At 48.0% G+C, this 23430-nt stretch overlaps 1 protein-coding gene across 1 annotated transcript in view; it reads left to right on the top strand.

The window, feature by feature from the left end:
• The window catches only part of TRPM8 (transient receptor potential cation channel subfamily M member 8), a 142560-nt gene that overhangs the window by 27108 nt on the left and 92022 nt on the right, over positions 1–23430 (top strand). Inside the window, exons 6-8 of the mRNA XM_090044993.1 lie at positions 10738–10894; positions 20243–20420; positions 22994–23166. Coding sequence (XP_089901119.1) covers positions 10738–10894; positions 20243–20420; positions 22994–23166 — 508 coding nt within the window. The remainder of the gene's footprint in view (positions 1–10737; positions 10895–20242; positions 20421–22993; positions 23167–23430) is intronic.

The following is a 23430-nucleotide window of genomic DNA, read 5'->3' as shown; positions in this document are numbered from 1 at the left end:
TCCTGTGGGTGTGTGTACTGACCCCCTAGTCCCAACGTTACCCTGGCCCCTCTCTCTTACCTGTTTGATTGCTTCACTCATTGGTCTGGGCTGGGCTGTAGTTGTGGGTGCTGTTTGGTCTGGCAGTCTGATATTTCCTCTGCCCTGATCTTCCCCTTCCCCCGACGAGCCTGCTTTAAAGCCCGCCGGAGGAGGTCCGCCAACCTAGAAGAAAACACACGCTTACCTTTAGGGGAAAGGTGGAGCCCATCCCCCCCCAGCATGTCTCTTGTCGTGATGTGCTGGTCGTGGCTGAGGAAGCCAAAGCCCTCCTCGAAGCACCATTCCTGTAGCCGCCAGTTGGCTTCCGCAATGCACGTTTCATGCCGTCTGCCTCGTCCACTCACTGGCAGCATAGAAGAGAAAACCACCTGTGCGCCCATCTCCTTCAGCACACACCCCAGAGGGTGGTAGTCCTCCATCAGGTGATCAGGGCTCCTCCTGGCCGCATCGTTAGTACCCACATGGACTAGGACCATAGGGTAATAATCAGTGGGCTGGATTACAGTCTGGACCATCCCTTTCACATCCTGAATCCTCACTCCAGGTAGGCAGTATACCTCGCGTGCTGAGGGGTCCCGGCGACAGATAGGGCCCTCTGTACCTCTCAGGATGGAGTCACCAATAATGATCACGCGACGCTTCTTCCTTCTGGCCTTCTTGTCTCCTTCGGCTTGCACAGGACACGGTGTGCGTGGAGTTGCCTCCTCCCCGGTTTCGTCCTCTCAGTTCTCCTCCTCCAGGGCTGCCAGAGCTTCGTACCTGTTCTCCAGCCAGACTGTAGGAACTGGTGCTGCCATGTCTCGGCAGCCCTGGCACGGGAGGTGACCATCTGCCACTTAGCAGTGGAGGGTTCATCTTGAGGTGCATCCTCCTTGGTCGTACAACCCCGCAGGGAAAGAAAATAGCTGTCAATTTCTTCCTCTGCCTCCCTGATTCCCCTCAGCCTGCTAACCTCCTCCTGGAGCTCCCTCACCTGCACCTCCAGGGCCCTAAGGTGGGCGCCTGCAGGGCAGGTATGGGTGTCCCCAGTCCCTGCCCCCCCAGGCCTTGCTGGGCAGCTCCCGCAGGCCAGGGGGTTGGGGGACGCCAGCCCGCCCGTGGGCTCCGTGTGGGTGGAAGCCTCAGACAAGCCCCGGGAAGGCTGCGCCCCCAGGGCAGGGGCCCTGGCAGCACTCTGTGTCGACACCATCGTAGGAGTTCCTAGCTGAGTTCGGGTCCTCTGGCCCGCGCTAACAAGACTCGGTCTCTCGGCCCCTCCTGCTCCCCCTCCGGCGCGAACGCTGGCACAAACACCGGCGCACTCTGTTTGCATGGCTCGGGAGCGTGGCTCCCTACCGGCTCAGCTAAGAGGGATCCGGGGGGCTTCCCCAGAACTGTGCTTTCATAAGCCCTGTGTATTTTGTATTACCAATGTCTGCTCCAGCAATGCTAGAATGTCATGACAGCTTTAATGATTTTTATTACCACGAAAACACTTTATTTCTATCTACGTACAACTCTACCTGGTTTTTGATAAAGTATATGGACCAAATATTTGTTTATTTTGTGTATATTTGAGGATGGGCTTTTCTGTTGCATTTTGTGCATAATCCAGTCCACTTTGGAAGTCTACTCTTGAAATGTCTAGGTAATCCAACTCAGAATCTCTATATCCACCCAGATGCAGAGATGGTTTCAGCTTCTGCTACTGTATTCTTTTCCAGGAACAGTCCAGGGAATTAGCTGTACAACTCAATTAACATTGCCCTGTAGAGAATTGTAGAGGGATAAACAGGGCAGATGCACAGAACAAAACGCTTTTTGGATGTAGCAAGATCACAAAATCTTTGTTCAGAAATGCAAATAACAGTGTATTAAGGAATGCCTGGTCCACAAAGCCAGAAGTAAAATAGATGAAACAGTTCATATACAATAGAACTGTTCTTTTAGGTTCCACAGACTCAGGCAGACATCACTGCCTTAAATTATTCTTGATTCATCTGTTCCAGATGATCTTCACAACCATAAGGTATGTTTCACACTAAAATAGAACCTGAGTTTTTGTAGCACAGTTCTGGGGAAGGTTTTGATGTCAGTGATGGCCATCTGAGGTATGGAATTACTAAGAGACCAATGAAGTTAATTGGAATCCCACACTGTATCTTTCTGACATTTTTCTAAAGTGTGTAGGTACTAAATGCTTGGTTAGGCTGAGAGATGATCTTGCAATTCAGTCTTTGTGAATCTCAAGTCACTGTGCCTCATAACACATGCATGTAAGCTGAAGTTGACTTCATTTGATGCATGGGGAGTCTGATTTGAAAAGTATAATCACCATGTTAACAAACTATGGTTGTGTTTGTAGCTGTGCAATGTCTAGCACAATGGTCCATGATTGTGGCTCCCAGGTGTTGCAATAATACTATTAATAATGGATTCATAAATTCATAGATTGTTAGGGGCTGGACCTTGTAGATCAACAGGTCTAGTCCCCCTGCACTAAGCAGGAAAAGACAACTGGGGTCAAGTGACCCCAGCGAAGTGACTGTCCAGTCTCCTTTTGAGGATTTCCAGGGTAGGTGGCTGGAAACACCACTGGAGGGAGTTAATTCCAGTCTGGACATCCTGACTGTGAAGGAGTTTTTCCTGGAATTGAGCCTGAAGCGGCCTTCCAGGAGTTTCTATCCATCGCTCCTGGTCTTCCCCAGGGATGCCCTTGTGAACAGCTGTTCACAGAGTTCTTGATGTACTCCCCTGATGTAGCAGTAAGCCGCTACCATGTCCCCTCTCAGCCTTCTCTTCTGTAGGCTGAAGAGGCCCAAGTCCCTCAGCCTCTCCTTGTATTACTTATCTTGCAAGTCCAGATCATATGGGTGGCTCTTCTCTGGACCCGCTTAAGTTTTTCCATGTCCTTGTTGAAGTGCAGCGCCTACAGCTGGACGCAGTACTCCAGCTGCAGTCTCACCAGTGCGGTGTACAGTGGGAGTATCACTTCCTTAGTTTTGCGTGAGCTGCAATGCTTAATGCATGCCAGTGTGTTTGTCCTGCTGGCCACAGCATCACACTGCTAGCTCATGGTCATGTGATGGTTGATCATTACCACCAGGTCCCTTTCAGCCGTGGTGCAAGTCAAATTTTTGTCAGCAAGCCTGTAGATATGTTGGGGATTGTTTGGCCCCAGATGGAGCACCTTATACTTCTGAGTGTTGAATTTCATCTGGTTCTGGTTTGCGCAAGTCTCCAGCCTGTCCAGGTCCACCAGTATCTGTAACCTATGTTCTGTCATGACCATGCTCACCCATAACTATGTTTTGTCTGCAAACTCGGCCAGCAAGCTTTTCACTCTCACTCAATTCACCCTCACCCTCAATTCAAATCATTGATAAAGATGTTGAAAAGCACTGGTCCAAGCATGGACCCCTTAAGGGACACCATGGCCACTTCTTGCCAGGATGTCACAGATCCATTCATGAGAACTCTCTGGGTCCTACCATGCAGCCAGTTTTCCACCTGCTGAACTGTTGAGCAGTTAAGTCCACAATCTTCCAGATTTCCAACAAGGATATCGTGGGATACTAGATCAAAAGCCTTTTGGAAGTCTAGGTATATAATGTCCACCTTCTCTCCCATCTCCAGGTGGTGAGAGACCTGTTTGTAGAAGGAGATGAGATTGGTAAGACAAGACTTACCCACAACAAAGCCATGTCGGCTGTTGTTCAGAATCTTACCCTCAACAGGCATATTGCACATAGACTCTTTAAGGAGTTTTTCCAGGATTTTTCCTGGGATGGAAGTTAGGCTGATTGGCCTGGGTTGCCTGGTCCTCCCTCTTCCCCTTCTTGAAGATGGGCACAACGTTAACCCTCTTTGAATCCTCAGGGATCTCCCCTGTATGCCATGATTATTGAAGGAGTTTTGCCAGGGGTTCCACAATGACCTCAGCCAGCTCTATCAGCACTCCTGGGTGAAGTCCATCTGGTCCTGCTGACTTATAAATGTCTAGATTTTCTAGTTGGTTTTGCACCAGCTCAGCATCCACAGTGGGAAGGCTGTCATTCCCACCATGCCCCCTGTGATCCATATCTCACTTGTCTTTCCCCTTGGTCTGGTGAAGTACTGCAGCAAAGTGGGGATTCAAGAGTTCATTTTTTTCTGGAGTGTCCATTACCAGCTGTCCCGAGGTGTTAAGCAGGGGCCCCACACTTCCATTTGTTTTCCTTCTCCCTATATAACTAAAGAAGGACTTCTTATTGTCCTTGGCTAACTTACACTCAGTCACTGCCTTAACTTTCCTAATTATTTCCCTACAAGTGTAGACCACTCTTGAATAGTCCTCCTTGAAGATTGTTCCTAGCTTCCACTATATGTAAGCCTCTTTTTTTTTTCTTCAAGAGGACCACAATGTTGCTTTTGAGCCAGGAGAGCTTGCCAGCCCTTCTGCTACCGTTCCTCTCCATGGGAACAGTTTTCTTTTGTGCTTCAAGGATCGTGTCCTTGAGGAATGACCACTCTTTGTGCACCCCGTTTGCCTTCTGTCCCTGCTCCCACATTGCCTCTTCTAGTGCCCTGAGCCTGTTGAAGTCAGCATTTTTGAAGTCCAGGACTTCAGTCTTGCTAGTTGATTTGTAAACCTTGCAGTGGACAGTGAACCTGATGAGCTTATGGTTGCTGTCACTCAGGCTACCCTCAGTGTTCAAGCTACCCACCAGATCATATTGTTTGGCCAAGACCAAGTCCGACCATGGAGCCAATTTCCCACCATGATCCGCTAGCTGGGAAATTGGCTCCGTGGTTGGACCCAGAGGGTAGTAATTGATGGCAGTCACTCATCATGGTGTCCCGTGACCAGTGGGGTCCCCCAAGGCTCTGTCCTTGGACCCATATTGTTCAACATATTCATTAATGATGTGGACATTGGAGTCAGGAGCAGACTGGCCAAGTTCACCAATGACACGAAACTTTGGGGCAAAGCATCCATGCCAGAAGACAGGCGAGTGATGCAGGCTGACCTGGACAGGCTCAGCAAATGGGCGGACAAGAACCTGATGGTGGTTAACACTGAAAAATGCAAGGTTCTCCACCTTGGGAAGAAAAACCTGCAGCATCCTTATAGGTTCGGCAGTGCTACGCTGGCTAGCACTATGGAAGAAAGAGACTTGGGGGTCATCATTGACCACAAGATGAACATGAGCCTGCAATGCGATGCTGCGGCTAGTAAAGCGACCAAAATGCTGGCTTGCATCCATAGATGCTTCTCGAGCAAATCCCGGGACATCATTCTCCCCTTTTACTCAGCTTTGGTGAGGCCACAACTGGAGTACTGCATCCAGTTTTGGGCTCCACAATTCAAAAAGGATGCGGAGAAGCTTGAGAGAGTCCAGAGAAGAGCCATGCGCATGATCAGAGGTCAGGAAAACAGACAACAGGCTGAGAGCCATGGGGCTCTTTAGCTTGGAAAAGCACAGGCTCAGGTGTGATCTGATGGCCACCTATAAGTTTATCAGGGGTGACCACCAGGTTCTGGGGGAACATTTGTTCACCAGAGTGCCCCAAGGGATGACGAGGTCGAACAGTCATAAACTTCGGTGAGACCGTTTCAGGCTGGACATAAGGAAGAATTTCTTTACTATCCAAGCCCCCAAGATCTGGAACAGCCTGCCATCAGAAGTGGTTCAAGCACCTACACTGAACACCTTCAAGAGCAAATTGGATGCTTATCTTGCTGGGATCATATGACCCCAGCTGACTTCCTGCCCTTTGGGCAGGGGGCTGGACTCGATGATCTTTCGAGATCTCTTCCAGCCCAAATGTCTATGGAAATCTACGAGATCTATGAAAGTCTAGGAGAGTGGTACCTCTGGTTGGCCCTTGCACTTCCTGGGTCAGAAAGAGCTCCTTGATTACAGTTAAGAAGCTACATGACCAATCTGACCTAGCCGAGTGTTCCTTCCAATCTGTGTCCAGGTACCATGACAACCAAATCCCTTGCATGCATGACCTCTGTCAGTTCATAGTTTCACAGACTGTTAGGGGCTGGAAGGTACCTTGTAGATCATTGGGTCCCGTTCCCCTGCACTAGAGAACTCCAGATCAAGCTCTTTCCCTCGTTCAGAGGCCTGTAGTAAATGCCCACAGTTAGGTCTCTCTCACTTGTCCCACCCGTCTGCCCCAAAGCTTGACCCAGAGCAGTTTCAGGCTGCTTATCTGTGGAGCCAATGTCAGCCCCCAAAAAGGTGTCATGCTCCCTCACATACAGAGCTACCCCTCTGCCTTTTCTCCCCGCTTAGTCCCTTCTGTGCAGGGTATAGCCCCTACGGCTACGCTCCAATCATGTGAGGAGTCCTACCAGGTCTCTGTGATCCCTACCAAGTCTTAGTGCCCGCTAGAGAGCAAGAGGGCTAGCTCCTCCTGCTCATTCCCCATGCTTCTGGCATTGGTATACAGGCAGCTGAGGCCCCCAGCTGACACCCTTAATTTCCTGAGACACTGCGGGAGAACTGTTCCATTAGCATTTTCAAAAACAGTTATCTTAGTGTCTTCCACATGGGAACTTTCCTGTGTGCCAGGCCCCAGGCATGCTCCACTAGGAGTTTCCCTGTCCCCCAGCAAAGTCAGTTTGAAGCCCTGGCTAGTAGATCAGCCATCCTGGCTGAGAACAGGGACTTACCTCTCCACGTGAGGTGGATGCCATCTCGTTCCAAGAGTCCCCTCTCCTGGAAGAGCTTGCTGTGGTCAAAGAAACCAAAGCCTTCATGGTAGCACCACTGTCAGAGACATCTGTTTACTTCTTCCACACAGCCTTCCCTCTTGGGTCTGTGGCCTGCAACAGGGAGCTCAGAAGAAAAAACTACTTAAGCCCCCAGTCCTTTGAGCCCAGCCTCCAGATCCTTGTAGTCAATGAAATGACTATGAAGGTACTAATATACCTGGCTTTAAGTAAAACAAAAGGGAGAGATGTGAAGTTCTACATTATACAAACAAAGGCACAAAAAGTTAGAAGGATGCTTATAATGCAGGGTAAGCTGGAGTTGTGGTATAAGTGTGCTTAGTGCTTGATTTTTGTTCTTGCATAATCTGAGTCTTTGTGATTTGCAAATGCAGTTGTACTGACACTCAGTGTTGTTTATGCACATTCTAATGATCTAGGAGGATTCTCTTGGGTTTGTTTTCCTAGTAGAAAAACATACTTCTGAACAGACATTCAAATTCTGGGTCCCTGAAGAACAGGGAACTTGAAGTACAGCTAGAGAGGGGGTAATGGAGGAGTTAGGGAGACCTGTGCACTAGGGCTGTGTGAAATGGCTATGTTTCGTTTTGGTTTTGGATTCAGCATTTTGGAGGCACAGTGATTCTTTTCAGTGTTTCAGATCACTGTCCCATTTCGATTCAGCCAAATCTGTTTTGGAGTTTTGACACTGTTTTGGTGTTTCAGCCATAGGCTACGATGGGGAATCACTAAAATGACTATAACTTTGTAATTTCTTGCCTGATTCAGATGATAATTGTAGGGATGGTAACCCTTTCTGAGGGCATGAAGTTTGCCAAGTTTCAAGGGAAAGGTGCAGGGATTTTTGTGAAACTGCACCCCAAACTGTTCAAAGCAAAACAAGTAAGCAGAGTGGTATCTTACATGGGGGTTGTGTTTTGAAGTCAGTGCGTAAGGCAAAAATCGCGTATAGTTGAAATCACCCTTCCCACCAGGCTTCGGTGCTGAGCAGCCACTGCTGCTGCAGGGCCCGGACAAGGCGGGCACAGCGCCACACAGCCTGTGCATGCCATGCAACAGCTGCGCCTTCCACACGCACTCCTCGCCCCTCTTGTCCTCTGCTGCCTTGTTCCACCAGGGCCGCCAGCTGAGTGTGAGTGAGCTGCCACCCCCCAGCCATGCCGCCACATGCAGGCTGTACCACATGGTGCCGCACTACGTGCCATGCCCCGGCCGGCACCCGGTGGCCAGCCCCAGCAGCTGAGTGCGTATAGCTGAATTCGCGCAAGTTAAATGCGCGTAAGACGCGACTCCGCTGTATCACTTCCTGGCAGTGGCAGCCTGCTGTCATCCTGCAGGCAGATCTGGGGGCCTGCACCCTCTGGAAGGAGTCTGGTACAGCCCCACAGCCCTCTTGGGAGATGCAGACCCCTGGATCTGCTTGTGGGATGACAGCAGGCTGCCACTGCCAGCTGGGGCCAGCAGCAGCATTGGGTTCTTCCTGGCACTCAGCATGGGCTGTGCCAGACAGACTCAGGTGCTGGCACTGGCTCCAACTGGCAGTGCCAGTATGTGGTCATCCTGCATGCTCTGCAGCTGGTGAATGCAAAGCTTTATTCCCCCGGGAAGAGCTGTGAGAAGTGATTAGAGAGCTGGGGGAAAGATCAGGAACTGGAGAATTGAACCAGAATGTTCAGGGACCTAATCGCTCCCCCAGCTCCTGCTTTCATTCTCTAGCTCTCTGATCACTCTCCCAGCTCTGTCAGCAGCAGCACCGCAGTCTTCCCAGTGCTCAGCACAGGCCGCACTGAGCAGCAGCCTGCTGAAACCTGGTGTGCAGATCCGGGGGCCCGCACCCTCTGGGAAGACCTTGGGAAATGATCAGAGAGCTGGGGAATCAAACTGGGAGCTAGATGTCTATATCAGAGCAGTCCTTCCCTGACTCTTTCCTCTCCCTCTTCTTAGTTTTTGTTTTTCCCTGCAAGACCAGCTCCAAAACTCCAAAATTCTCTGAAACATTTCTGAAATGTTTTGGAGCTTTCCGATTTAATTACGGAGTTGTTTGGGAGCCTTCTGTTTCAATTTGGATTTCGTGTTTTGGGCACTGAAATGGCCCAAAACACCTCTGAAATAAAACGGCTGCTGAAATTTTGCACAGCCATACTGTGCACACATCTCAGTGTGCTCTACATGCTACCTCAGTCTGGAGACAGATGGCAGCAGTGCATAGGGAAGCCCTGATTGGCTGAGTCAGACTGTTCAACCTCAGCTTGCATTTTTCTACAGCACAGTGCACAGTGGGTATGTTCTGCTCTTTGCTGAGCTGCAGCAGTAGAGTCCAGCCCAAGCAACTCACGGTCTCCTGGAGGAAAGAGCAAAACATCTTGGGATGCTGGAGGACTGTGCTGCGGTTTTTCTCAGAAGTATTACTCTGAGTTTGTCCTTTGTTTCCAGAGCAGGTCTGTCATGGGATCACGTAGGTGCCCCGTGACTGGGATTGAGATTGACAGAGCTGCCAATCACCAGGGCAGCTCAGGTGCCGGTTGCCAGGGCAACCAGGCGGGGCAGGTGGCCAGAAGGGGACAGGGCCGGGCCTTTATAAACAGCCCAGGCCGGAGCTTGACCAGCAGTTCCCTTCTGGCGGCCGCAGGAGCAGGAGCTCTGCGGCAGGTCTGAGCAGCCTGAGTTGGCGGCTGCAGCCTTATCTTGCTGACTGGCTGTGATGATGCTGGGGACGAGAACACCCTAAAGGGAGGTAGGGTTGAGAGCCCTGGTGGGGGCTTGGTGTTTACATTATGAGCGGGAAGGCTCTGTGTTGTTTGTGTTGTAGCCAGTTGGCTCAAGTTTCGGTTATAGTTACCGGAGGACCGGGTGAGGCTGTAGGGGTGTGAGGAGGCCTCATGGGAGTTCCCCAGCAGCTTGGGGGTTCCCGGTGCCCAGCAGGAGCACAGTGCCAGTGGGGCACAACTGTTTGCGCCGGAGTGGCGCGGTGTACGGGGTTTGGACCCCAGCCCGTAACGGTGGTGTTTTGCCCAGTGGGGCAAACGACCCAAAGAAAGGTCAAGGGGCCAGGCACGGCTGCGGCCACCTGAGCCCCAAGCACAAGGAGCGCGGTATAGGCCCAGAAGGGGGGCAATGGCCGCGGAGAGCGTGGCATAGGCCCCAGAAGGGGCGGCGAGCATGTGCAAAGAGCGCGGCGTAGGCCCAGAAGGGGGGCAACGGCTGCAGAGAGCGCAGCAGAGACCCCGAGAGGGGCGAGAGGCGCTAGAGGCACGGCAGAGACCCCGAGAGGGGCGAGAGAGCCCAAAGGTGGGCGAAAGGCCCTGAGGGGGTGAGGCAAGCCCAGGGGTGCCAGGCTAGGGGTGCTGGTGGGGAGACAGGCCCAGAGGTGCCAGACAGGGCATAGGAACACAAGGACCCAATATTGTCCACAAACAGCTGCAAGGCTTGGGGCGTGCTAAAGGGGAGGTTTGGAGGCACGCATAGCCCTTAAGGCAGGGGTGCACAGAGGTACCCCATATGGAGTAGGGGCAGGAACATACGTACTGTTTGCCAGGGGGATAAAGACAGCCTCCCATCTAAATCTATTTGCCAACAAAGTCGTGGTGGGCGAGAATCCGAGGGTGCTGAGTCCACCTTGAGTGATGGTAGGGGGAGCTAGGGAGTTCGCGGCTGCTCCTAGGCCCCACTCCCTCACAAGGTCCAAGACAGAAATACTGAGAACATACATTAGCTCTTGATTTGTGTTAGTTCCCTTCAGCTGTTTAGTCATCAGTTGTAGAAGTTGTTTTCCTCCTTTTTGTCTAAGCTCCTTAAGGATTCAGATTTGTTCACAATGCAATCCTTTTAGAGGTATTTTATTCCTGTGAGGGTAATTGCAATATAATAATTGTATTTCCACAAGCAACAGTGGTTGCATAAATGTTTGTTATGGGGAGCTTGCTGTTCTTCCCACTTTTTTATAAATTGTTGGCCACTGTTTCTTCTTTCTTTCCATTTTTTTTTACCAGGGAGCATATGTGTAAATGTGGATATTTGCAAAGCCAGCATATAGAAGGCACTCAGGTGAATAAGAATGAGAAATGGAATTATAAGAAACACACAAAGGAACTTCCCACTAATGCGTTTGGGGACATTCAGTTTGAAAATATGGGGAAAAAAGGAAAGGTAAGTGACCACATATTTTAACTCCATTTCCTCTGAAAATGGCCAGTGATCCCCCCCACTTTTTTTTTTTTTTTGTACTACACTTCATAAAATGGCAAGCAGTTGTAAAGGAGAGAAAATAATCACAGGAAGGAAACGAGGCGTAGATTACTCAAACACAGGAACCTCAGACTTGACATCTAAATGAGCAGTCAGACTTCAAATCCAAAGTGCTTAATTTTCAACTATTAATGTTGAAGCTGGGAAAACCTCTGGGGTGCTATTTTAGATATACAGCTGCTTATTTACATAATTAACATAGCTGGAGAAAATATTTCTAGCTGAAAAAATGTAAGTGAATAAACTCTGTAAAAAAATTTGTTTTTTCCTCAGATTATTTTAAATGAAACACTTTTGCAGGGTAGAAGCAAATAATTTTGTTTTGAAAATCTGGGATATGGGGGGAAAAAAAGATCTTTGTAATATTGAAATTATTTTGATTGTAGAAATTATTAGATTTTTTTCCCCTATGAAACTTCTTCCAGGAGAAATTTCCTTTTTATGAATAGGGTATGTAGCAGGACATAAGTGTGCTTGCCACTTCAAAGGGAGCCTCCACAATAGTCAACAGGTGCACTCAGGCACATTTAGGTGGTCAGCTGATTACTAAGAGCCAGCCTGATTGGAGGAGAGCTAGGCAGCTTGGGTATAAGCCCAGACCCAGGGACATGGGCTCCTAGTTGGAACTGGGGAGTTCTGGAGACGAGCAGCAGCTGTTGAAGCATTCCTGGGAAGGGGTGTTGCTGGGCGAGCCTGGAACACAGTCCTAGGACAGCTGCAGGCATGCACACCACTGAAAGCTGAGTAGTAGGCTCAGGGGAAGCCTTGTCGTCTGAGAAGCCCTACCAGGTGGAGGCCATCAGGGTCTAAGTAACCTAGCTGGACTTGGCTGCTACTCCCCACTAGGCACTAGGGGAAGTTTGCCTCCCTGAGAAAGAGAGAGGGGAGTACCGGAGGATAGGGCGAGTTAATAGGGGCAGGAGTAGGCTCCAGAGGACCCCAGCATGGGGTTCTTCAATATAGAGAAGGCTGCACCCAAAAGGGCTAAATTAGTGAAGACCCAAGATAATTACAGCCTGATATGTTGCCTGGTGCAGCAAGTATGAGAGCCTGGTTGTAGCTGCTTGAGTAGCTGGAAGAAGGCTCAATGAGAACAAGGGAACTAGAACCTGGGGCAGCGCAGACCTGGGTTTTCCAGGGTGAGAGGTCCTGGGAGAACAGGAGAGGAGCTTGAACCCAGCTCTGTCCTGAACAGATCAGCATGAGAGAGAGAGAATGCGAGCCTAGGGTACCTGTGTTTGGAGGTAGATTAGAGCATGGGGAGGTGAGCAGCATGGAGAGGGCCATGACTCTGAGAAGGGGCCCTAGAGATTGTGGGCCATAGAGGGATGTTGGAGTGATCTGGCAATGGTCAGTCTGGTGTCCCAACTGGCCCAACCTGGGGCCAAGGCCATATTGGCCAAAGGTCCCTAATGTAGCAGGGACTACAGATGAGGGGTGAGGGCCTGGACACCAGGGGACATATGAAAGAAGTCCTAGATAACCCCTGAAGGCCACAAGGACATGAGTTACCTGGCATGAGAAGATATAGGATGGATGAGGGTCAGCCCTGCAAAATTGGTAGGCTCTAGGGCAGGGCTCTGCTGGTCCATTGGTTCTGGGCATGACCTAAAAGTACACCCTGCTGGGGTTGGATGGTGTGGTGGGGCTGCCTGTGGCAAAGTGGTCTCTAGGAAATGCTGCGCTTGTGCCACCCCAGCAAAAGGCGTGGATAGGGTGCCTTAAAGCCTCAGCCTCCATGACCTGATTGGTTACCCCTTTAATGGGGACAGGTGTGGAGTGGGCAGAGAGAGGCTGGTGATCACCTCGATGGCCAGCAAAGCTGAGAGAGGTCTGTAGCAGTTCTGAAGACTGGTGGGGGATAGAGCAAGGGCCTGGGCATCAATGACTCATGTGAAGGAAGCTTAGAGTACAGCTTGGAAGTTCAAGAAAATGGATTGAGGCCTGTAGTCACTTGGAGGGCCTTTGAGGTTGAGAGTCTGGTAACAACTCAGAGGGCCCGAGAGACAGAGTAAAAACTGCAGTTATGTAGAAGGCCTGTAAACTGAGAGTGGGGGGACTAGGCACACCCGAAGGAACCAGAGTCCCAAAGGAGGTATAAAGTCTGAGTCCAATGGGGAGCAGGGTGGAAAACCCCAAATAGGGACTGAGTAATGAAGAGAGACCCGTAAGTGGGTGAGAACATGGTTCAGTGGGGCCAGGACAGTAAGTACTTAGTATGGATGCTATCTGCAAGGCATGGGGCATGGTAAAGGGGAGTTCAGAGCCAAGTATTTAGGCCTTCATCCTCAGGTGATTGAAAAGGGTAGCCTCCTGCATTTTTCTTTATCTATTTACATCAAGGCATGGCAGGAGAGCACAGGCAGGTTGTCCAGGACAGGTCAGTGATGGATGAGACACAGGGAGCTCCCCCTGTCACAGGGTGCATAACCCTGGCAGTTTCTTTGACCATATTACTTTTATTTCTCATTTCCTAGAGACCCATGGCCACCTTAACAAAAACAGACAAAACAAAAAAAATTAGATTTCCAAGTCAGGCTACATCCCTAAACATTCCTGAAAATGAAACCATGAAGTTTTCAACATTCTTATATAATATTTAGTCATTTTTAACTATGCATAACTGAAGGGAATAATTGGTTGTGTCAAAGATAAGATGAAGGTGGTGTGTATCGAGCATTGCAATGAAGTTGGCCGTGATAGGAAAAAAAATGATTCAAGAGGGCTCTAAGGATTCACAAGAAGTTGAAGTTCACAAACTGTTTGAAAATAAAATAGAACTTTACCAAAAGCACACGGCCTAAGCTGCAGATTGCAGCTTGTGTGGGCATGTTAATGAAGGTTCTTCTTGTCTCTGCTTTCCCATGGTTTCTATTATAAATGTGATTTGCACTTGAGTATATGTGGCTCTCTGTTTCAGAAGTAAAGTTTTAGTTCTTTTGTTATTTGGCTTGTTCTCTAAGTGGCTATATGAAAGGCTCTGTGAGTGAGTGTGTTGGCAATTGCTTTTGTAAGTACTTTTTAAGACAAGGATTTTGTCTTGATGTTGATTCAGTGTTGCGTAGGAAGTTGGTGCAAAGATTGGAAAACCAGCTTGTGGTACAATAGTCTATATTCCTGAAGAGAGATTCTGCTCTGTTCTCTGCCAGGTTGGGGTTTCCTAACAGCAGACTACTTCATAAACATTTGTGCTGTACCCTACATGGGGAGGTGATGTTGAAGGCATGTATATTTGTAGCAGGAAGCCATTCTGGGGCCGAGTACATCACTGGCCTGCCCCTTGCCTAGGGCAGTCCGCCCTCACTTACCTTGTATGCCTTTTGATGTTACCACAAATCATTGTCGATGAGTAGGGGGTGCATGTGGGCATACATGCGTGCCCTGATATTGGCAGTGCACCACCTGTGAAAAGTGCCGCTAATGCTGCTGGCAGTGCCTGTGGGTGGTCACCACTCACCACCCCGTCTCCCCACCACCAACACCATTGGTGGCATCTGCAGGCAGTCCCTGATATGCAGCGACGTCTGCAGGTGGTTGGCGACTGTTGGTCAATGCTTGCCACCTTCCACTGCTGACACCGCCGTGCCTGGTGTCTGTGGGTAGTCGCCATGCTTCACCAGCCTCTGGTGGCATGCATAGTTCATACCAAAAATTGATGTTTACATGCAGGAGGTTGCACATTTGTTGCCTTGATGCCTAGGGCCAAAACACGTGGCTCTGAATCTTCCCTAATACCATGTCCCATGTCTTGCAGATGGCTTCCAAAATCACCTACAACTCCCCTAGCCCCTTTTCTGGGCCACATTCGGCCTCTCGCCCAAACTTGGTCTACTCTGTGGGCCTTGGGCTCCTGGTCACACTATTCTGCTTCTCACTGAGCTGCTCCCTCTCCAGTCAGGCTCTACTCTACACAGCCCTATAGTTCCCACCTAAGCCCTACCCTACGTGACCCTTCAGGCTCACTGTGCCCCACACTGGGTCACACTCTGGCCCTTCCTCTGGGCCTTTACTCTGGGCCTTACATCCCTTAGACCTCAGGCCCCACCCAATAGGCCTTTGCCTCTCTCCAGACCCTTCTCCCTCAGGGTCCTGGTGGCGTTACAGCTGGATGCTGTTCTTTCAAGGTGTGCTCCCCAGCCTTTCCTCTCCATGGGGTACCTACAAGGCAGGAGGGAGCTGAGGCTTTCCTTGCCTTTCACGAAGGAGGCACAGGTGTGGCATTTCCTGGAAACTGCCCCGCCATACCAGCCAACCCGAGCAGGGTGCAGTTTCAGGTCTTACCCAGGACCGAAAAGAACCTTTTCTGCTCCTATAGTTCCTATCTCAATCTCCAGGTGTTAACGGAGCAGCAGTCCTCAGGCTGGGCAATGTTAATCCTTCAGCTCCCCAGTTGCAACTGCTGCTACTGCTCCGTGGGTCTGGCTTATACTCTGACTTCTCAGCCCTCCTCCAATCAGGCTACCTCCTAGCCATCAGGTGATCACGTAATTGAGCCTGAGCCCACCTGCCAGCTGCTCCGTAGCCTGCCGGCACCTCTTAAAGTGGCAGGCACCACTTGTGCCCTGCCACAATGTTATAGAGCAGCTGGTGGAATGTAGTCACGTAAACAAACAAAGACAGTAGAAAGTATTATTTGTAGCATCATTATTTGATGGCTTGCAGGAAAAAAGTGTTGCTATTGAATTTGAATTTATGCCGACACTATACATTCAAACTCTGGCCAAGGGAGAAATCTGAGACTGATCAGGGCATATATTATTATTTGCCTGCCTCTGCCATGAATCTTCCCCTACCCCCTCTCTCCCCCACTTCTTTGAAAGTGGGCCTGAGCATAATAATTCAGAAGGGGCTGAAAATATTTTAAAAAAGAAAATAGATTAAATCCAGGGAAGCTTACACTGCAGTGCTGAAGCTGTGGGTCTTGAGGAAGATTGCAGGATGGAAGGGTTAATGGCAAAGGAGGATGACAGTGGATGATAGGGAAAGAGAGGCTTTGTGGAAAGAAGAGTTAGGGATTACAGGAAGCCAGAGACCAGGATAACTATTGGTTCAGCATTCTTCTCCGCTGTATGTGTGAAGGTCTTCAGGGTCCTATTCTTCTCAGGTCTGAACTGCTCTCTGTGTCTCCACAGAAAAAGGCACATGTTGGGAGCCTTGTTCTTCAGGATATTTTAAAGTCACTTTCTATACATTCGAATGTGGCAGAACCCATGTCCCATGTGTGTTTATGTTGGCAGAACCTTGAAAGTTCCAATTTAAACCTTTGAAAACCAAAAAACAAGACTATAAAGTATTCAGCACCCCCCCCCCATGTGTGATGGGGGATATTGCTATACTTGATGTTTTTGTAGGTCTAGCTTCAAGGGAGGTGGACTGGCTGTGTATTGGGGGCACTGGGCTAGGCACAAGGTACATCTTGGGCTGAATAATCAAGAAAGTATTCAGACCCCCAGTGAGCTGTTGATGGTGATATATGTAAACAGCAGCAGAACAGCAGAGCAACTTTTCCTATGTGAATGGCTTCTAAATTGCCAATATTGGGACTGGTAAGGTGATCTAGGGAGAGTAGCAAAGTAGCTGTATGTTATAGTGCATGGTCTGGGGGTAGGGAGATGGGGAGAGATACATGATTACATATGACTGATTTACAGTTACTGAAATTACTATGGAATAAAACTGTCAAGATTTTGGAATATAGGCCACATTTGGCACTGTTCTCACTGGCTCTATTAGTTACCTGCTTCAAACATTTCAGTGAATGATCATGATCCACATTCTCCTGTAACACAGTATTTAGGTAGAGAGGGGAATGGAAGGCGTAGTTATTCACATCATCCTTTTATGTTTGGCAGACCACTGTAATGTGTCAACTACAAGTCCATGTGATACCACAGCTGACAAATAATCATGAGCACCTTCCAAAACTGTTTTTTCAAGTTAACATGATCAATTCAGAGATAAGGTTGTCTAGCGTTACTTCATTCCTTTCCGGAGTTAACAAAATTCATTACTTCAGCAAAATACGTCGTTTCTTTCTGCAAGTTGTGTTCAGCAAAATTCAGATCTCTGAACAATGGGAAATATTGTTCAGGTAAACACCAATAAAAGTTCTTGGGTCATGCCTTTGGAGACAATACAGAACATGCCGGGAGTAAAGTATGTAGCACTTCTTTTAGTAAGACAAAACTTGGGTTTATTTGAGGTGTACTACTAAACAGGAGCTATATCTACCTATCTGACACTCAAACAATGACCCTGCTATACAAACAAAATTTAGGTCTGAATTAAAGCTATACACATCTATAGGAGGACAGTAATCGTCTTGGAGGAATAGTGACCTCCAATCTCCTTTTCACAGTCCTTACTCCTTCAAGCTGCTCCAACTAATCCTCTGGCCCTTAGTACAGCTACATCAAGCACAGTGAATGCAGCTGGAGGCACAGTTTAAGGGTACCCTCATTTGTAACTTAACTCTTTATTTTTAATTTTTTTAAAGGTTTGAGTTATGTTTGATCTTGCTGCTCTAGAATGGTGCTGTGCAGAATATCTCCAGGCAACCTTCATTTTGTTTTCTCTGAAGGGTGTAGTCAGTTTAAAGCCACAGCGAATGGTTGGTAGAATAGTTTTTATACCTGGTTTATGTTCAGAATAAGGGTTGGAGGAAGACATTGAAGAAGGAGAGGCTTAGCCCGTTGAGGGCTCTGTTGGTTCCACTACTGCTTGTGATGGATGCTGCTGGCGCATATGGAGCCAGAGGCAGCTGGTCTCCACAGCAGTTTGTAAATATTAAATGTAAAAGAATACAGTGCAATGACAGCTGAAGTAAAGCAGTTGAAGTCAGGAGGTGCTACATGTTCTATCCTTTAATCTTAATAATGCTTTACATGAAAAGTAGCAGAGATAGAGGGAAGTTCAACACAAGATGTGATACTGTAACTGATCCATGTTGGTCAGCACAAATGTTTGCTTGTAAACACTGCAACCCATAACTTGTTTTGTTGAAGTGCTGCAGAAGCACATCCTCTCTTAAATCAATGTAGCAAGTTGGCTTATTCTTGTATTACAACTTAGATTCTTGCATTCTCTACTTTAAAGGCCCCAATTTACTTTGAAAAAAGATGGTAAATATTTAATGTCTGTGTATGAAGGGACCAACTTCACATGTTCTTTATTACATAACTTCTGAACCAGTTTTCTTCCTACTTGGAAGTCGTCTTTCCATTGGTAAGTTTATAAAAAGAACTGAAGGTGGAATATCTGACTCTAGTTCTTCATGTAAAAGAAGATTAAAGTAATCCTCCCTGCAAAACATTATAGGCCTGATGTAGATAATGAAGGTGTTTAAAAAAGAAGTTGCAACCATCCTTTTATAATAGCATTCTTAATATAGAGGTTACTACTAGCTCCCTGGCTCGGCCCCTCTGCCGCTGTAACCTTACTGCTTGATGTCAATGGCAGTGATCATGGCTGGGTTCAGGAATCTTTCCTGAGAAACTCTTCTGAAATAACAACATTCTTGGCTCAGTCTTCATTCTCCCAACCCTCATCTGGTCCTAAGAAAAAGTCTGCACTTCCCTGGTCACCAATATCTAGTTCTTTTATAGATGTTCTTTTATAGACACGGAATCAAGTACTTGGGACTGGTCAGCAATTTGAAACAGGAGTATTTTTAATTAAGGAAGCACAGTAAATCAAAATATAAAATCCAAAAATTATCATTTTTCTTCTGGAGCTGCTTAGAAACGTAATTCCTGAGCCTGGGCACCATGGTGCTAGGTGCTGTACAAATCTTGAAAGGATGTGGCAAACTCTTCAATCCCATTTATTAAATTGTCTGCATTACATGGACTTGGACAATGGAAAAGCACAGATTTTCCAGCCCTCTATAACCTCACTTAGATGTCCAAATATATGCAGTAGCCTCTAAGTACAAATTGAGATAGAGGATTCCACAGCCTTTGTGCCTCACTTATGTCCTGCCAAACCAGGGACTGATGCAGCCTGCCATGACCTGGTTTGCTGTCATAGTCATCCCTGTGCAAGGCTGAATCATTCTCTGTATTTGAAAGGCCTCCCAAATACAGTGTTTCTCTCTCTACAATGTCCCAATTCTCTCAGTTAGGCTAGGTACAGGCATTCAAAAAGCTTGGGGTGGAATTGATTCAAGTTATATAGTTTTCTGTAAATGGCATAGTTTAGAAAGGTAGCAAACAGAACACAGAGTTGCCTTGTTGGGGTAGGGGTGGGGAGGGCAAATCTTAGACCAGGTTCTGTCATTTTAAAATCAGCATACGTGTGCTGAACTGTTCTGTTACAGTTATAGACTCGTTTCTGATCACTTATGCTGGTAAAAGTATACTGTCTGTACCTGGCCTAATTCTAGGAGAATTGTGGACTTTGCCTGCAGAGTCCACACTTTCAGCTCCAGGTGTTTTCCTAGGTACATCTTCCACAGCTCATGTGCTCTTCTGGGAAGGGAATTGCATTAACAATCTGTTAACACTGAGACTGGAGCATGAACTTCAAATAAAGCAGCACAGTACACAGTATTGAGTTACGGCTTAGCAAAAGGATGCTTTATGAAAGGAAAACTTGCATGTGACTAGACTTCTGTTTCTTCTATGAAGAGAAGTATAGTTCCCTGTCCAAGCCTTTCTGTGCACTATCTTTTGTCAGTTATGGGAGGGATATCAAAAAGCCTTATCACACCTAGTGTGAATTTGGTATAGAAATGGCTAATTTTTCATTTTCTATCGAGTAGAAAAATATCTCAACATATGGTGTTGATGCAAGTATTGAAGTGTGATGCAAACATAGAACCTAGTATGACAGTTTGGTATGCGGGCAGTGTCCATCCTGTGTAGACGTCTGCCAAGGAATGCTGAAGATTTCTAGATGAGCCTATGCATTACTTTCACAGGAGTAAAGGACCTAAGGCTCCTGAGGTATAGATCTGTGGGAGGAGGGCTGGGGACCACAGAGAATACAGACGATAACAAAAATGTCCTTGAACTTGTTTCTCTGTGGCTTTGCATTTTGCACAGTAATTTACTCCTGTCCAATCATGGTGTATAACCTAACAGAAATGACTTGGTACCTATTTTGCATTTTGTTGGTATAAGTGACTCCACACCGCTTAAAGCAAATGAGGAATCAGACTCTTTAGTCTGAGAGCAAATGGAACTTGCCTGTTCCTTTGTACTGCACTAATTCATTATTATCTTTGTTCTCTCTTCTTTGTCCATCAAGTACATACGTTTATCATGTGACACAGACTCTGAAACGCTCTATGAGCTGATGACTCAGCACTGGCACCTGAAAACTCCCAACCTTGTCATCTCAGTCACAGGGGGAGCAAAAAATTTTGCACTGAAGCCACGGATGCGCAAGATATTTAGCAGGCTAATCTTCATTGCCCAGTCCAAAGGTGAAAAATGGCTGTCTTGCAGCTACTCCTTTTTTTTCCCCCCACTAGGGTAAATAAGTGCATGCTCATGTAGTGGATAAACTATTCTGTACAAACTAATATGGAAAAGGAAAATGAGTTGGTGCCAAAATGAACCTGGGTTTAATAGGAAGAAAAACGTTGTGACTTTTTTGTTGTTCCTATATGAGAAATGGGGAGATGAATCTTGAGACAAACTTGCCTTTTTTGATATGGTTTTTCCTGTTCTAAATATCCCATCACTTATATATTTGATACTTTTAAATTAAATTGTAATAACTGGTATGTGCCAGAAGATACCTGAAAAAAACAAATATTACAATATCTCACATTAAAGTACTGGGCTTTATTCATTCCCAGTGGGTGCATCTATACATGCATTTACTTTACTTTGGGCTAAGCTTATACTGGTATAAGCTAATCTTTTTAAAGCACTTTTGGGCAGGTGTCTACACATGCAGGGATTAGGTAGCAGACTTGAACCTAGTTTCCTGCAGCCCTGCAACAGGCCCATGCTACCACCGGGGGGGAGCTCCAGGCTCCCCCTGGATGCTAGCCCATGGGCTGGCAGGGAGCACTGGGCCAGGAGACAGTTGCCTCTAGGCTTGTCTCCTGGCCCGGGGGGCTTCCTGCTGCTGGGGTGGGAACGGTGTCCTGGCAGCAGGGAATTCCTGGCCCTCACACCCCAATCAGGGGCACGGGGTTTGGAAAGAGTTTCAGGGATGGGGCAGGTCCCAGCCCCCCGGCCCAATCTGCCGGTGGTGGGGCAGCTAGCAGCAAGCTAACTGCCCCACTGATGGATCAGGGCAGAGGGCTTGGATCTACACACCAACGCTGCAGCTCTTTCCAAGCCCCGTGCCTTGATTACCTGATCAGGGCATGGAGCTGGGACTTGCCTCTAACAGGGACAGTTCTCAGGTTGAGTGGGGAAGTCTGCATGTGCAGCCTGGAGCTGGCTGGGGGTTGCATGAAACAGGACAGTCCCCAGCCACTTCCAGGCTGCATGTGCTTCCCTATGCAGCCTGGCTGGGAACTGTCCCAAATAGGGGAGTGGGGGTGGAAGCTTCCTTCTGCCAGGGCAGGGGAATATTGCTCCCACATGGGTATTCAGGGCAGGGGTTTGGGAGCTTGTTCCCTTCCCAGCTCTGTGAGTGTGGAGTTGGAGGGGGAATCAGGCTGGGGAGCTTGTTTCCCACCCCTCTTTTCCCACCCTTACAGCTCCATGCTCACAGAGCTGCGTGGGGAACAAGCTACTCAGCCCACACCAGCAGGGAGCTCCCAGCACTGGCTCCATGACCGCGGGGCCACTGCAGGAAGACGCTTATTTCCCAGCCTCAGCTCTGAGATCATGGGGCTTGGGCTGGGAGATCCTTATGTCCCAGTCTGAGTTCCATGGTCGCAAGGCTTGGGCTAGGAGATCAGGGTCTCCCAGCTGGAGCCGGATGACTCTGGAACTCAGGCTGGGAGATAAGAGTCTTCCAGCCTGAGCCCCATGACCATGGGGCTTGAGCTGGGAGATAAGGGTTTCCCAGGGCCCCAATCCCCAGTTGCGATCTGGGAGCTGGGGGCTTGGAGCTCTCTGCTGCCAGGGCAGGGGGACACAGTCCCCACCTGGGTTCCCGTAGCAGAACCTGCCCTGGCAGCTGGGAGCTCTTGGGGGCAGGGAGCTATCTTCCTCCCCCTGGTGAACGGCTGACTGGGAGCAGATTTTACTCCCGGTCAGGTGTCTACAGGAGTGCTACAGTATCATTACTAATCCTGAGTAAATTTGCTACTTGCATTTGCAGGTAACAAATTTCCTCAAGATTAGGGGGTTTTAATGTGAAGTAAGCATGTGCATGTGTAGATGCACATACTTACTTCATAGTAAACTGTGCTAATGCAAAGTTAAGCATCTCCTGTTGACCTGTCCAGTGTAACCTGTTTTTCAGCCAGTGGAGGAAAATCCGAGAATTTGTTTCATTGAGTGTAACTGGCATTTTAGCTGGCATGCATGGCAACCCTCTCAAACAGCTGGTTTTGCTAGCCTTCTGCTAAATCAGTCTGATGAATAAGAAAAAAGCTGGAAACAGTTAGCAGGGAGGTAGAGCTTTGTCTTAATGACTGTTTAGCCAGTGCATTCAGGCAAACACAAGCTAATTGCTTTGGAGAGTTGTCAGGAGCCAGTCTGGGCTTTGTCAAGGATGCCCTTTGTAGCCTTGGGTAAATCTCATGACTTCTCTTTGCAGCTTCTTCACATCTAAAATTGCAATTAAAATCTGTCCCATAGTCCTGTGAAGATAGATAAGTTGTAACATGTCCTTAAGGTAACACCCAGTTCCCTGTTGCCTTGCTTTTTGTGTTGTCACTTAACATCGACACCCAATAGTGCTTGTTCAGGATGTTTGTCTGTTGCACCCACTTAGCACAGGAGTTCATGATTTTAAGGGATGCAGGGCAGGGGAGAATCAGAAGCTTGCTTATCTTAAGTGTATAAATATATAAAGACTAGAACTGTTATCATGCTCTTCATTAAGTTTGTTGATTTAATTTCATTTGGTACCTGCTATCCCCAGGAGCTTGGATTTTTACAGGAGGTACTCACTATGGACTGATGAAATACATTGGGGAAGTGGTGAGGGACAACACCATCAGCAGGACTTCCGAGGAGAATGTGGTAGCTATCGGCATAGCTGCCTGGGGCATGATTTCCAACAGAGAAACTCTGATCAGAAGCAGCGATAACAACGTAAGAAATATGCCATGCTCTCCAGGGGGGTTATGGAGATCCAATATAAAACGCATCTTTAAGTCACAAGACAGCTACATTAACGCTAAATGCAGTGTTTGCCAAATGCAGCACTTTTTTACATCTGCCTCATTATCTGTACCAAACCTGATGCTGTCAGCCTGTGTCTTATTTAGACGTGAGGGCCCATTAAGAACTCTTCTTGCTTCAGAACTATGTAGCTTGCGGTAAGATAATTGGTATCTACTAATAGGTTATATTTCA

The sequence above is a fragment of the Crocodylus siamensis genome, chromosome 4 (genome assembly GCF_052110815.1).
Source record: "Crocodylus siamensis isolate JL-2025a chromosome 4, ASM5211081v1, whole genome shotgun sequence".
In the NCBI taxonomy this organism is placed as follows: Eukaryota; Metazoa; Chordata; order Crocodylia; family Crocodylidae; genus Crocodylus; species Crocodylus siamensis.
The sequence above is the reverse complement of the archived record's forward strand: the minus strand, read 5'-3'. Positions and strand labels throughout refer to the sequence as shown.